Source organism: Centroberyx gerrardi, chromosome 16 (assembly GCF_048128805.1).
Source record: "Centroberyx gerrardi isolate f3 chromosome 16, fCenGer3.hap1.cur.20231027, whole genome shotgun sequence".
Taxonomy (NCBI): domain Eukaryota; kingdom Metazoa; phylum Chordata; class Actinopteri; order Beryciformes; family Berycidae; genus Centroberyx; species Centroberyx gerrardi.
In genome coordinates this window covers 7,292,518-7,308,523 of record NC_136012.1, presented here as the reverse complement: position 1 = coordinate 7,308,523, position 16,006 = coordinate 7,292,518, and the positions used below count along the sequence as shown (strand labels likewise).

General features: G+C 43.8%; 2 protein-coding genes across 2 annotated transcripts in view; one reads left to right on the top strand and one right to left on the bottom strand.

Moving 5' to 3' along the window:
• Positions 1-1,319: 1,319 nt before the first annotated feature.
• On the top strand, positions 1,320-2,111 carry tmem271 (transmembrane protein 271). The gene has a single exon (XM_071927109.1). It carries the CDS (start codon positions 1,320-1,322, stop codon positions 2,109-2,111), a length of 792 nt encoding a protein of 263 aa, XP_071783210.1.
• Positions 2,112-14,469: 12,358 nt separating this feature from the next.
• pigg (phosphatidylinositol glycan anchor biosynthesis class G (EMM blood group)) overlaps positions 14,470-16,006 on the bottom strand; it is a 53,263-nt gene continuing 51,726 nt past the window's right edge. Inside the window, exon 13 of the mRNA XM_071927149.2 lies at positions 14,470-15,661. Coding sequence (XP_071783250.2) covers positions 15,442-15,661 — 220 coding nt within the window. The 3' untranslated portion in view covers positions 14,470-15,441. The remainder of the gene's footprint in view (positions 15,662-16,006) is intronic.

Here is a 16,006-nt window from a genome sequence, read left to right as displayed (position 1 = left end):
CTAAACAATAATACGCACTGTAATATTGACACGTGAATTAATCTGTGCTAAATTAAAATTCCAACGGTACAGTTTCCTCAGACTGAAGTTCTCAAACGCCTTACGTCCATATAGGCTCTTTGAGAGGAAAGATGTTGGAGAATCCAGTCGGGCTGGAGGTTTTCAGCACCACGGACAGCGGCCGAGGTCATCAGCGCACAGCTTCAGCATCCATCCATCTAGCAGCAGCGTTCATATTTACTTATTTATTATTTATGTATTTGTTTATTTTTCCCGAAAGGTAGAGACAGTCAACAACCCTTACGAGAAAGAACTACAGTAATGTCTGATAAAAATCTATAAGGATAGCATACAAATATCACAGAAAATCTACACATTCCATGTAAAATCGTATAGGAATAGGCTATTACAGAGATAAAATAGAAGATAATTCATATTGAGTGTGAAAAGCAGGGAGGTGGTTTTACCCGACTTTTATTGCAGTTGAGTTTACCTTTTTAGGTTGACATAAATCTTTATAAGTAAATTCATAGTAGTATCAAATGTATGTAGCCTAAGTTATATAAGGATAATGGCTTTTAAGGGGGTAAAAAAATAATTCTGCTCTGAAAATATAAGTGATTTTTGTTTCTATTGGTGGTTTTCTTTATGATGATCACCAGGTGGAGGTGATAGTTCATCCACCTTTTTATTTTACACTACATCACTGAGGAAAATGTCACTATAAACTCACTATCGAGGATACCGTGAGTCCCTATAGGAATCTGTAAGTGATTTTAAGGCCCGCGGGTCATTGGTCCACAGCACCTCAAGTCTCTAGCAGCCGCCTCCTTCCCTCTGCCAAAAAAAAAAAAAAAAACACAATTCAATCTGGCGACTTGGAGGACTGCAGATAAGACTCGCTCTCCGTGGAAGAAGAAGAAGAAAAAAAACAAACTTTTGGTTGCGAGAGCGCTTCTCCGGTCTAATGCTGCGGATGGGCGGTTAGGGCATCGGTGGTGGCGGAGGTGGGTGGGGGGGAGAGAAAAGTGATCATTACCCGTTTCGGTTTGAATATGGATTATCGATAAGGCAACTGCAGAAAAAGAACGCGTTCTTCCCCCATTAATTATTTATATATCCCCCCTTGTGTGTGTGCGGAGCGGCGGGGAGAGATGCGAGAGAGACGCAACAGCGGCGCGGATCACCCGTTCTGAACCGGAGGAGTCACCGGGCGGACGATGTCCCAATGTGAGAGTGCTTCCAGAGGAGACGAGGAGGACGAAGGAGGATGAAGAAGGAGGGAGGAGAGGGATCGAGCGCGGCAGAGGTGGAATATAATGAAGTTGAGTGGCAAAGGACTGTGCACCGTCTTCTCCAGCGCCCTCCTCTTCGTGTGCGCCCTCAGCGAAGTTGTCGTTGGATTAAAATGCATCTCGCTGGGATCTACGGTGAAGGCGCATTTCCACCTCGGCGCCGCGGCCGGGGCTTTCTACTCCGGGATACTTGTGGGCATCGGCCAGGTGCTCCTGGGCTCGGCGCTGCTCTGTTGCATGGACAAGCCCGGCTGCAGGAATTTCTTTCTCCTCGGTGTTGTGGTCTTCTTGTTGGGAGTCCTCACCGCCTTCTCCGGCGCGGTGGTGGACGGAGACACGGTCTCCCTGGTGGAGAGGAAATACTCACACTACTGCCTCCACTCTCTGGTGGTGAACCCTGCCTGCGAGCAGTTGAAGGATTACCAACGGAGTCTGGTCGTCTCCACTGTGCTCAGCACCCTGGAGTGCCTCCTCGGGCTCGTCAACCTGCTGATCATCAAACGGTACAAGACCGCGCAGTTCTACCGGAGCCGGCAGTCCCAGCGGCAGAGCGCCGGGGCGATGCTCTTCAGCGAGGAGCGGGACTTTTCCTCAGCTGAATTCCAGCCGGTTTCGTACATCAACCTGGGTGTTTTTAACGTGTTCGACGAGACGGGCGCCGAAGTGCAATGCGGGGGACACCCGTCCATCGAGCTGCCGGGATACTCGCCCACGGATCCGGAGCTCAATCACTCCTATCCGTTTTCCTACCCGCTCCCCAGCGAGCTGCCGCCCGCATACGAAGACATTTTCCCCGCCGAGGCATGCAACACATAGCCGCTCCTGGACCGGCCCAGCAGTGCTTTCCTCCGCTGTGACAATCACTAGACTTTTGTGCTTAAACAACCCCGCCCCCCCACCCCCAATCCATCACACAACCCCGACAAAAAGCCAGTAAGTTACACAGAAGGACAATAGTAGTGGGTTTTAATTCAGCTGATTCCTTCTCATGTTATTTTCTTACACCACCCGCCTGGTTTCTCGGTAGCTTCTTGTAGACCACCCGTCAGACCGATGTAGATGAGCGGATCGGAGTAACACATAGGCCCGGTGCAGGCAGAGCGAGACCCATAAAACGCAACAGACCAGCTTGCTAATTATAACAAAAGCAGAATTTGTGTTCTGAATGTTTGCTGTCAACATTTTTACATGTGAATAAAAAGTGTATTTAACCGCAGTGGATGTCGTGAAACTCCTGGCAGTGGCTGGTGGAAATCCCGTTGACCATATCTGAAGTGTTTATTTGCTAAGGCTGGAACCAACTGTTGTCTGGATGCTGTTTTGCTGACTGTTAGAGTGCTGGCCTATGGGATTCACTCAATTCCCCTTTGTGCTTTCTTATTGGAATAATCTCCTCACTAAATTTTGGTTCTTACCTCTCTAATATCCCAACAGCAAAAGTAGCCTATTCATGTTAGAAGACACAAATCAGTTATTTTCTAATCCATGTCCAGGAAAACATCAGGAGCAAACAGCTGTTATGCCATGATGATGACAAAAAGACTCCAAAGGGCTGAGCATCTTACACTGTGTTTTAATTGTATCCACTTTAAAGGCCAGTGTGGTCCAAATGACACAATAGATCAAATAAGCCTGTAAAATCGTTTCTTTAAACTGTTCATATTCATAGCACTGCTTATATGAGTATAGCGGAATGGACCAGCTCCCCTTTTGCAAGCTGAGGGACACTCTCTGTTTGATGTCAGTGAGCCTGAACACACCATAACACATTTGACAGTTGCTTGAAAGTAGCAGGAGGGCGATGATCAAAAATCCCCCACATCTGGGACCCTTTAATGCACTCCCAAATGGGCCAAGCTGTCCCGACGCGATACAGGCCGAAGGCGCTCTTACACTGTTTTCCACCAGTTTTCAAAAGACTCAAATGGTGCATCGGTGCTTCCCAGAGCTTATTTGAAATGATTTATTAACTGGAGCGCACGCGAGTTAGCGCATTGTCTCTCAGCATGGATCCTTATCACGTTCCCCCCAGACCGTCAGGACCTTTTCAACCTCGCTGTGATTAAGTTAGCTCGCCAGTTAAGCGCGGCAACACGGAGGAAATGGTTATTCTGATGATAGATCTGACTGCCACGCCATTAGACAACACCATTCTGGGGGGAATTTAATCTAAATGGTAGGGTTCCCTCAATTTGAAGCTCTCTGATGAGAGGCCCGGGTCAAACGCCTTTGACAGAGAAAACTTGGAGAAGCAGTTTACTGAGCCTCGTCTCATCCTGTTCAAATGATGCGGTGATGCTTTCCACTCACTCATTCTGCTCAGGTTGGGCTTTGCGTGACAGAGCTAAAAGAGCCGCTTGTTCTCTTCCCTCCAAAGTTTACTGTCGGTAAAAAAGAAAAACAATAGAGCTAAAAAAAAAACCTGCAATAACCTAAAATTCACTCAACAGCCAACCGCACAAAACAAAAGCGGCCTAAAAGTTTCATGGCTGGGTGTCCGGTGGAAGATACAAACAAAGCCACCGGAGAGGGTTTCGGTCCACTAACAGGCAACCAGAGCAGCTTCAAACCCCTTTCAAAATAAAAGACCGCTCCAAAAAGCAGAAAGAAGGTTGCCCTTGCCAGCAGCAACTCTCCAAACCTGGAGCGCTGGGCGAAAGAGGCCCCAGGTCAGCCAGCATCGCATCTGGCTTAATGAGTGAGCCGGCCTCGATGAAAAGCAACCACCGAACAAGAGGCTGGTCCAAGGATTTATGACAGATGCTCAGAACAAAGGGAAAAGCAACACCTAGCCCCCTTCAGACGGAGCCTCTCTCTGCACAAATCCACATGTATCTTTTTTAGACCGGTGTGATTTCAACCTAACTCTCCGCCTCAAGGCCCCTCATCCTCCAAAACTCACCTCAGCGCTCGTCGAGACATCATGTACCTTAAGGCTCATGAAGATCCGACTCTAGAGCAGCGGGGGTAAAATCCAACGAGGCCAATTTAGCTCCGAGGAAGTAGCTGAGAACAATTTTTTTCCCGGCTCCTCGCTGACTGTCGCCGCCGAACGCCTCGAAAATCTCCTCAAATTATCACATTTTCTAAAGGTTAGCGAGCGCTCCAGCTGATGTGATGGCACTCGGGCTTCTGTTACATACGTTTAATATGCAAGGGGCTCGGGAGAATGTTTTATGACAGAAGTCAGAATGAGATGGAAACGGTCTGAGGGAAATTGGCTTCATTTTGGTTTTATCCCACTGCGTTTGAATGGGATCTTTAGGAGACTTAATGTAGTGTGAATAAACCCAAAGTTAAGAGGGTCAAATAAATTGCTGATGAAGCACCAATCTGTGATGCTACGAGGGATCTCCCCCATGTTGAAGCCTTGTCACTGCAGTGCTGGCTTTGTTTGCACTGTGATTTACTGGATTGAAGCTTTAGATGCAAGGATTGACAGTTTGTGACAGCTAAGCATGAGTTTTACATGGATTTTCACAATGCAAAAGGGTCCTTTACATTTGTAATATGTGAAATATGTCAAATACTCCTGCATTTTGAGGAATTCAGCTGAAGAAAAGTTCCAAAAAATATTTTCTATCTGCAAGTCGAACTCTTCATGAAAGTACACACAAAATTTAGATGGTCAAATAAATTGCTGATTCTATCTTTAAGCTTTTGTAGGCCTGCAGAGAAGAAACAATCTATGACTAACATTTTCTGACATTTACTGCTAAAATCTACTGCACTGATTACTGGGGGAGATTATTTTGCTCTGGGGTTAGATTTGACAGGCGAAAAGCAAAATGATGAAGTTTTCTGAAACTGAAAAAGAACATTTATTTTTATTCCCACCACTGAGTGAATATGAATATAGACTGGGCTGCACTCAATGCAAAATCAACTTGCCTAAATCAGCCCCCATTATGTCTGTTAGCTCATAATTACTACATTGTTATTGATAATATATATATCACGACCTGTCCAATTTGTAAACAAGTCATTCTTCACTTGGATGTCACATTCTGCATTCACCTTCAACACATTTTTTGGTTTTGTTGCGTTCATCCAGTCATCCCAGTCGGGACCCACCGCCGGGTCACGACCCATAGCTTGAAAACCACGGATCTATAACAACAGTACATTTTCTTGGCCACATCAACCCAGTGGAAAACATCCAACTTTAAGAAGAGTCCGATCAGTTTAGTGTGACTCCGTCTCACCAATATGTTTCTAGATGCAGCTCCATTAGATGTGATTATGATGGAGTGAGAACGCTAAGCACATATCACCTTTAAAAGGAAAATGGATTTTCAAATGGATTGTAATTGTGGAAGGCTATTAATAAATACAAACTGTGACACTATAGCAGGCCTTTATAACCTGCTCTCTAGCATGAAGGTAGTAGTAGTAGTTAAAGATCACCTGCTAAGGAAACCCCAGATTACACAGTCAATCTTTTTTTTTTATAACCTCTTTTTATCCAACACCCTGCTTCACATTCATACTGGGAGCTGCCCAGTATAACCAGTGCCTTCTACTGGTTGTGTCTTGTCTACTGGTGCCTTGCTCAATGGTTTCATTCATTTTCCCAGCTGCTGATCTTTTGGCTACAAGCCCACTTCTCTAACCTTTAGCCCCCAAATCCAAAACATGCCAGTAAAATCATAAAGAAGCTTGCCGGGGCTGCTGTATTAACGACAGGTGTGTTTTATCGCTGGTTTTATCACTAATGGAAAGTCAAAATCGCTTTAAATTGTCACCAACACGTGTATCCGTAGCTGACATTCTCCATAAATGTTTGAACTGTGTCTTTCCAGATAGCTTCTGATCCGCAGTCTGCAACACAATACATTTTTCCCTCTGCTGTTTGAGAGGCATAATGATGAGTAATTGCCCATTTTAAAAAAAGCAAAGGCACGTCAGGACATAATGTAGGGCAGTCTATTATCCTAAGATCTGTGTTCTCCGCGGTCTGGAGTTTTTTTTTCTGCTTCTTCTTTTTTTCTTCCTCCTGGTGGCAGATCCTTTGTTGGATAGCAGCGCTGCATTAGTGTAATGACAGCCTCCGGCACTGGTCACACAAAGTAAAAAAAAAAAAAAAAAAAAAAAGCGCTGACTTGCATCTCAAAGTTCCTCACTCGGAGGAATATGAGGGAGGGTTTCTGCACAAGTGATTACACTGCAGATATTGGGGGATGAATGATGTGCAGGGAGCCGGGAGGAGTGGGCGGGGGGGCGGGGGGGGGGCGGCTGGAGCCCCAAGGTGAGGAAGTGACATCACAGAATAGATTCCGCAGGACCTGAGACCGGCTTAGGCAATTAGCTCTATTGTGTGTAATAACTTTTTAAACGCTGTAGCATCGCTCCTGTAATCGCTCTCAGAGAAAATAATAGTCTTGCCGCAGAGAGGGAAGCGAAGAGGCACCCAGAGGCAAAGGGGTTCACACACACACACACACACACACACACACACACACACAGAGGGATATTCTGCGTAATATTTTTCCTCCATCTGCATACTCATTCGAATATATGTCAAGGGCAAAACAACCCGGCCATAGTTATGGCAAAAAAAAAATCAATACCCCCTAAAAGCCTTTCATTAGACACACATCCATTTGTCTGTGCGGAGCTGCCAGGGAAAGTTGCGTCTGGAAAAGCTCCAGCGGCTTTTAAAAGCCAACATCGGGCCTTTCCTGACAAAAAAAATCTGCTTCATTACCTATGTGTGAGCTTCCGAGCCATTAGACTTGCTTGGGCCAGTATACTGTATCTCATAGGCTTGATATTCTTCCTTGTTCCTCTCTTTGAAGCATTCTGTAGTTTCTGATTTGTCATTTTCCCCTCTCTCTGACTGAATCGTTACTGCTGCTGGAACAACAGTTTAAGAGCGCTCATTAAAACTGAATTGACAATGAGGAAAAACAGCTTAAGCATTATGAAAACGTGGCATCATCGAGCATCCGCCATGCTTTCATAATAAAAGAGTGATTAGTATATTCCAATGTGGGTGTGCTACAATCATCATCAACAGTGACTTAGATGCAAGTTCCTCTAACTCTTATGACTATTTCCATATATAATAGAGTGACACAGCATAACTCATGGAATTAACTGTAGCTTTTACATACTGTATGATATGGTTTGAAACTATATTATCACATAATATATATATATATATATATATATATATGTGCTAGGTGTCACACAGCTCAGTGAAGTTGTGATAACACAACCAGCTTGGAAATGATTCACTGACGTCGGTCTCGTGCTCTCTGAGAGTTCCTCACTGCAGCACTATGTATGTGAAATGTTTAACTGTGATGGATGTATATCAGCAGCAGCATTATTCGTTTTTAATTGTGCATCCAACATCTAATTATACAATCGCTGATGTGAGGATGAGGATGTCAAATATGTACAGAGACATTTTTTTTCAACCCCCATAGCACAAAATGACAAGAATTTATCTGTGTGGGGTTGACTGGGTTGCTGATCAATACTAATGACTCAATGATTACTTCACCAGGTGCTGCGAGTTCTGGCTTTGAAAACTCACTTTCTGGCCAGTCCTCTGTTTTGGAACAAAAACTCCCCACCCACTGGCCTTTCAAGACACTCCCAACCCCCCCCCCCCCCCCCCCCCCTCCATCCCTCCTCCACCCCCCCTCCACCTCCTGGCATTTACCGCTCGGTGATGGAGGACGGCGCTGCGAGCGAGCGACCGGCATCACAAAAGCTTCGCTCTCCAGCCAAAAAAGCAAATGACAAAGCGGTATTATTATTCCAGTATTTGGCGTGGTGATGTATTACCTCTTCACCAGACATTTGTGTTGGAACTCTGCTCCAATAAGCTAGCTTGCTCTTCCAGTTTGACAATGTGACTTTTATCGTTTGTGTCAGTTACAGGCCACTGTAGCTCAAGGGGACGGGAGGGCTTTGTTTAGGAGGAGCTATGTTCCTTCGATGTTGTTGTAATTCCTACTGGTGGCCAATAGAGGTCGATAAAAGTCATGGATTACTTAGTGCCCCTTTAATGACTGGCTTGGACTTACAGCTGGATTCATGACTCCAAACTGCCTGATCTCGCATGGTGGCACGCTAAAATACTACTGAACGCATGCTCTGCCTCACTGTTACTACTTAATTATCTTTTCTTTACTCGGTATAAGCCCCAAACCCTCTCTGCCCAGCTGTCTGTTTGGCCCACTTCTCCGCCGACTTAATGAGCACCGTTTGCTGGCAAGCTATTTCATATTATAGCTAACTCCTGGCTAGTTAGCTCTTCCTGTCATTAATATTGACAAAATTGCATGAGTGCCGTATTTCCCACCTCACCTAAAACTCCCTCGAAAAGTGTGATTGCTAGATTATTCTGTAGATCTAGTCGTTATATATGAATGTTCTCAACCCACCTGACAGTTTTCAAACTTTTCAGGGTTTCAGCTCAGAATCAATTCCGTAACATTTTCACTGAGACTTGGACACAGACCCTGAGAAGTCTGGCTGTATTTATCTATCATTGAAAGGATCTTGATCCAGTCAGTCAAAATCTGCTTCACATAAGGCCGACAAGCTGATTCTCAAATCCTGTGTAAATCAAGCCAGTAATCCTCTTTTTTTTTTTAATGAAAACGGCAAGTGTTTCCCTCCGGGCTTCTTAACAGCCCGAGTGGAGTTTTAGCGAGCTGTGATTCCTCGCACTCGACTGGAAACGGGGAGGAAAGTATGGCGGAGACGCAGCGGAGGGGAGAACGGGGGGGGGGGGAACCCTGGGCCGAGCGTGCAGCCACAGAATGAGCCGTCCCGTCGATCAATAGCTCGCACGGTGGCCGTGTTTTCACAGGGAGGCAGTTTCTAAACTCGCAATAACCTCTTTGGCTCGCCGCCATCTGCCACTTAGGAGCAACTCCTGGAGCGGCAAAAAAAGAGCGGCGCGGTGCAATCGAGGTAAGGTCGGTTTCACAGTGGGTGGGGGAGGGGGTGGGGGGATGCTCCGACTCAAAAGGCACAACTTCAATTTAGTTTTCCAGCTGGTCTACTCCTGTAATTAGCTCTATATTCTCTGCCTAGATGGCCAGACGCGGTTAGTCCTCATTTCAGATTAAAAAAAGCGAAGCGAGGAGCCCGCGCACAATTCAATAACGCTTCAAATATGTATTCCGACGGCGTAGACGCCGAAGAGGCCTCACACCCCGGGCGCAAAGTGCTTACTGATTTATGACAACATGATTTCTACCCTGTCAGACACACACAAACACAGGTGTCTGCTGATTTAAAGAGACATCACACACAGCGGTAACAATAAGAACCGTCGTTTTCAAATGTTTTGTTTCCCTTCGCGGGAGCAAACATCAATTTTTTTTTATCACTTTGGTTCCATCTCAATTTTGATCAAACACGGTCTGGCTTTCTTGGCTACCGTTTATACTGAGCTCATAAAGAGTTTTTTATTCCTGTGATCTCGAAACATCAGATGATTTGCAGTCCGAAACTGTAGACAGCTTTGAGGAAAGTTCAAAATCCAGCGTACAAGGCTGGAGTCAGACAGCCTGGAGAAACACTTTATACAAGCTGGAACCAATACATCTGCAAGAGTGTGTTTTTCTGTCTTTCACATCAAGTTTTCCCAACGTCGAGCCGGTTAAAGAGGAGAAACAAGCATGTCTTGGCTTCAGATCAGATTGTCAGGAAGGTGTTCCTCTGTTTTCTGACAAGAAGGGCAAAAATGGGAGAGAAAATTTGGTTTCATCTGACCCAAGACAGAAATCCCAACAACACTCTCCTTGGTTTTTTTTTCTGAGCATGAAGGCTTATATCATATGTACCACTAGAGGGGTGATTTACATGCTATACTGTCCATGAGGCTCAGCTAATAAGGGCAAAGGCAAAGAGACAGCTTGGATTAAAAATAACAGAAAACCTAGAAGGAAAAAAGTGCAAAAAAGTTGGTTCAACCCTTGACTTTTAGCACATTTTGTGGCATGAAATAAGTTAAAAATGCAATTGCGTAAAGTACTGAACTTTATCAAAACAAAAAGTTAATTCTAGAAATGTATTTACAGGTATAGAATTCAAAATGAAATGTGCAATAGTACAAAGTAAACACCCATGTCTCATTTTGGGTGATATGCTGCGAGTGGCAAATACAACATTATGATCTGTTACTCAGACTTCACTTTAGTTCTGGGTTCTGAACGACGTGTTCCATTCAAAATTGCTGTAATTCAGCCTTTTCCCCCCCCAACAAACCTGATATCAGGGCACTAATACATCTCCGGCGCATCGCATTTTAGAGGTTTTAGGAGGGACTCCCACTCAGGAGTGAGCGTAGCATGAAATGTGCGGCTGCTTTAATGAGTCCAGATCCTGGAGAAATAAAAGAATGATTAAGTGGGTGGATGGGAGGATGATTATTACTAAATTATCATCCTCCCACTACTGTATGTGAAGATATGCTGGGTGCACTTTCAGAAAAATGGTGCCTTGTCCAATTTTACGAATTCAGTAGGAAAATTTGACAGGAGAAACTTCAGTGAAAGTGCATCGCCTGTCATCCATCCACCGGAGCTGGAAGACAATTTAATAGGCATCAAATCGTTGATATTACAGGATGACCGTTCATGAACTTATATTGAAGTATCTGTTGTTTAAAAATGTTTTAATGTTCAACCAAACTTTGTGACAACCGACAAAATCAAGACAGCATGCAGCATTGTAAATTTATTTATTTCATTATCAGGGACACAAATGGATTGAATTAATTCCCTCAAAGAATGATCCTTGATTTAAAAATGTTTTTTTGGTTAATATCCATCTGTCACTTTTCTTCCTTTTCACATTGGTTGCAGAAAGTCGCAGGGAAAAAAGCAGTCCAAAACCCAACTCCATTAAAGCTACATATAAATTAGATAAAGGTAGGTAAAAAAGGAAATCACTTATTTTAACGTTCAGTGGTAATTTCATAAGTTAAAACAGCAAACATACAGCGAAAGGGATTACAGAGACAAACACATAATATTGGCTGAATTGCATAGTTACTATTAAAATGCATGAAGTGTGGTGGGACATTATAAGGATTTTAAAACATTGAGATGCAGCACACGCTGCAGCTGTTTGTGCTGTTTCCTACAGTTGTTGACTTTTTTCCAAATGAAGAAACAAACCAATAAATAAAAATAGACTAAAAAAAAAGGTCAGAAAGAAACAGTTCTCGGTATTTCAGAAAAATCTTGATACAATTTTGACATTTTTTTCTATAGGATAGGCATATGAAATAGGCATACAGGTGTATTCTGACAATATAAATATATATTTTAACACTTTCAAATGGATCTTGTGACACCAAATTTTGGAGCAAGTTATTCCACTACCAAGAAAAGTGCTGCCACCTCGCTCCGACACAATGGTTGATTAATTCACAACTTTGACTGTAACTCAATAAATTCAGCGTAAATGTAAATTGAAACATGTAAAAACAATGTATTATTTCTATGTAGATGGAGTTATAAAAGTATACACAAACAGCAGTCTAATTTCAATTCATGGAAATGTGTCTCTAATGGGGCGTGTCCACCAACCGACCTGTTGAGCGCTTGAAGCGCTGGTGCTGGTGAGCACTGGAGCAGGGAGCGCTGAGACAACGTCTCCTGGTGTTGTTGCTATGCTAAACGTTAGCCTAGCTAACGCTGAAGTGATATTGACGAGCGGTGGGCTTACGAAAAGTTGAAATAGTTTCAACTCGAGAACAGGCTCAGCGCTCACGGCGCCAGCGCTTTTTTCACAGGTCTTTGGTGACACGGGGCCTAATACATGCTGACATTCTTCCAACCAGATGGACATGAGTATTATTTTTATCCAGCTCCACACATTTTCATATCAATAAATAAATTAAATAAATGTCTGTTTTTCTACTCTCTGTCTGATTGATATAACACAACAGTGATTCAACATATAGCCAGTTCATGAAAGCTTTTCCATTTGCTGTTCCTAACAGCCGGTGTCTGGCAGCTCCCTCCAGAAGTGCTGGAGTCTGGTAGAAGAACTGGGTAGTTAGCATGAGCAGTGATAGCCACCATGACTGAACAGACAAAGAAAAGAAACTCAAACTGCATCAACAGAAAATCCAAGCTCCGCCCACACTGTTTGATTGACAGGTGCTCTCTGGGAAGAGCAGTGCAGAAACACCACAGCAATGAGGCTGAGCAACAAAGATGGAGACTAAATACAAAAAACAAGAATCTTATAGATTACCACTTTAATGATATAATCAACTTTGGTGTACCAAAGTATTATGGCAGCTTCTCAGCCCCAATAGAACCGGCTTTCATTTTAGTGCCTGGAAGCTGATGAGAGATGCAGTGGGAATGTTCTTCTTTCAAGCATAATTTGTTTTCAGCACTGCAAAAAAAACTACTGGGCACTCCACACCGCCGACATTCATTATTATCTCTCAGAATGAACTACGTGTCCATCTGAGAAAATATATATCGCTGCTCCATCTACATTTTCTGAAAGTGCCACAGCCATTTGAAGAATTACAATCATAGAAGAAACATGCCGGACACGGACAGAACGAGGGATGAAGACTCTGCTATCTAGCTCATGAACTATTTCCCCAGTTTTCTTTGAAGTCTATGTGAGCCCTTGTTTACTTCAGAAGCTACCTGACAGTTTATGCTGTCAATTGAGAAAGGATTTACTCTTCTAATCAGCCCGGTCGCCTCACAGCTATGAGTGTACTAATTCTACAAATCACTGCTTTTGCACCTAGCCTGGAGGCTGCGGTGCTAAGTACGCCGGAGCTGCGCTGCAAATGAGAGGTAAACACTCGGAGCCTGTGAAGGTGTTACAGCTGCGATATGCAACTTTTTTCACATCAAAATAACAATGAAAAAACAGGATATTTTCTCTGCATTACCAGTCTGTTTCACTGTGACTGTGTGCGTACGTGCCTGCACCTCCCAGTTTGCCTGAAATTGGCTGTTCAATGATGTTTTGGGGTGTGTACCATTTTCTGTGGGCGTGGCCAGCAGAGAACTAGTTGTGGCTACCAAGGTGAGGCTAGCAGCCACAGAGTAAAGAAGTCACAGCGGCAACTACAATGAAGGAAAGTAAGAAAAGAAAGAAGCTCGTCTTGCATCAGTCAAGACCTGTTCAAAACCACTGTGAACATCAGGATTTCTTCTTTTCTTTTTTTTTTACTGCTCATCGCCTGCGTTCACAGCCTGCTCCTTCAAAGCCTGAGACGGCTTTACAGATGTCAGTTACCGCAGCCTGAGGCGAGTGACAAGTGTTGGGGAGGGAAATTTACAATTCACACACCGCCTCAAGGTGAGAAGTTGCATATTGTAGCTTTAACAAATCTTTCCTCTTCCATTTTCCTGGATGAATCTCCAAAGCGTAATGATGTAAGAACCGACAAAACACCATCAGCTAATAATGCACAAGGACCCGAGCATCGGCTTACGGGTTTTTGTCGCTTTTCATTAAGGTATTGACCATAACTCAGCAAAATGACAACGTGAATGAATGTCTTTGCTCTTACTTGGTACTGTCACCATTCAATTTATATACTGCAGTCCTATGTTGTGCATGTGGGAATACATATTTTATGGTATTATGATACGGATTAAATGGACAAACTTGGTGACAATCAGTTTATGAGATACAGACAGTTTGATGGGACTTGGACGCCGCTCCTTGATGTGACTGCTGCATGGACATTTGCATTTCCTGATTCCGCTTTCAAGTCAAAGCAATCAGGTAGATATTAAAATAATGCAGTGAGCTCCATAAGCACTTGGACAGCAACGCATTGTTTGCCGTTTTGGCTCCACGCTCTTATTACTTTGGGTGATTGCCAGCTCACTTGCCAGCTTTACTTTAAATGTATTTTCAGTGATATTGAACGAGCAGATTTACTTCTAGAAGTCTGCAACCCGTAAACATCCCCGGACTCTTGAAATTGTGTAACTTGTATTTTTCCAAATTTCAATGTATATTTATGAGGGTTGAGCTGGGTAAATGAGAAGAAGTAAACAAACGGTCTGAGGAGTCAAACAAGCGTCGAATCATCAGGCAGCTTCAAGCCTCAAACTGTTTCTCCTTACTGTGTCTCTTATTGAGCTATATGGGAAAAATAAGAACAACAGAGAGGGGGAAAGGTACTTAAGTCATTCCTGTCTACCTTGAAGCAGCAGCACGATGATTTGAAACTGGTTTTTATAACTCTGAGCTTTGTTTTAGTGACTTTTTACCAACCCACCTCAGTAGAATTCAATAAGAAATGTAGCAGGGAGAAAAAAAACGCATTAAACTTATTTATGGCAAGCTTTAAGCTCCGTAGAAGCATGATGATTTAAGGCCGACGTGATAACCGAACCTTGTTTACTTATACTAATTGCGCTAAGCGTTTACTACATACTGCCTCAGAATAATTTGGTGCCAGGCAGAGTCGCAGCTAAATCCTCGTTGATGCCCTGAAATGAAAAAAGGCTGGAAAGAGAACGTGAGGCAGAAAATGTCTGGTGATGTTCATGGGCTGCAGACCTCCTGAACTTATTGTACAGTAAAAACGTTTGACTACATACTAAAATGACGACTTTGTAAATCTAATCTTAATGTATAAATATTTTCCAGCACCTTGAAATGAGGAGACTATGAAGTAGAAGGGCCATGGTTCCTTAACTGCTCATCTGATACGGCAGAAAATATCCAGTCTGTACGTCAATAGATCCTGTCTCATCTACAATAATATGGAGAACAGAACCAAAACATTGTTGTCCAAACACTTATGCAGCTCATCGTTCACTAGTCCCTGAGGTCATTTATCCATGTGTAAAAAAAGTTGTCCTTTGTCAAAAATCCTCTTTGTGTCATTTCACTTTTTATTCATCCACAAACATTTCTTTTCTTCTCGGAAAGAAGGAAATATTTAAATAGGCTGTGCACAAAAATACAATATAAGTGCAATGCGAAGTTATTTTTTGCAAATGTACAGAGAATCCACTTTCTGACGTATGTTCGCATACTGTGAAGAGATAAGCACGCTGTATAAAGAGTGTAACCGTATTGTATATCAGTCTGAAAGAGAGCATTTCTTACACATGGCGATCAAGAGGCTGCGTTGGGCCCCTTGCCTGTTGGAAGATCCTCAGTCTCACTTGCCGGAGCTGCGGCTTTGCTCCATGGCGCTGAAGAAGAGGCAGACCCCGGCGGTCAGCAGCATGTGCATGGACTCGTACAGCAGCTTGGGCGAGAAGACGCTCCATATGAAGAGGTGGTAGCGCAGGGCGGTTACCAGCACGATGTAGGCCGCCGCCGGCACGGACCGCAGCAGGGCCAGGCAGTAGCAGCCGTGGCCGACCGCGACCGCGCTCCTGCGGAGGAGAAGAAGAAGAGCGCAGCTGAGAGAACGGGGAGAAGGAGAGAGCCGCAGACAGCAATGCAGAGGAATCTGTACTGCAACAAACTCAACAAAGAGCGAGACAACTGACAGAAAAGTTGGAGTGTAAACCAAGGTCGTCCTAAGTTGCTGCGTGTTTTCTTAGTAATACGTGGTGATGTGAATCTCCTCGCTGAAGATTTATTTCACTACAGGCTCAAAGTTCACTGCTGTCTCAGCTTGAGATCGCCTGCAACAAGATCTCCTCGCCTATCTGCCCATAAGAAGAGTCTGATCTCATTTTCTACTCACAATAGTATGGATTGCTGGCAAATTCTGA

Bases quoted from the DNA above. Each gene is read 5' to 3' on its own strand.
- tmem271 (XM_071927109.1), top strand. From the start codon at position 1,320: ATGAAGTTGAGTGGCAAAGGACTGTGCACCGTCTTCTCCAGCGCCCTC.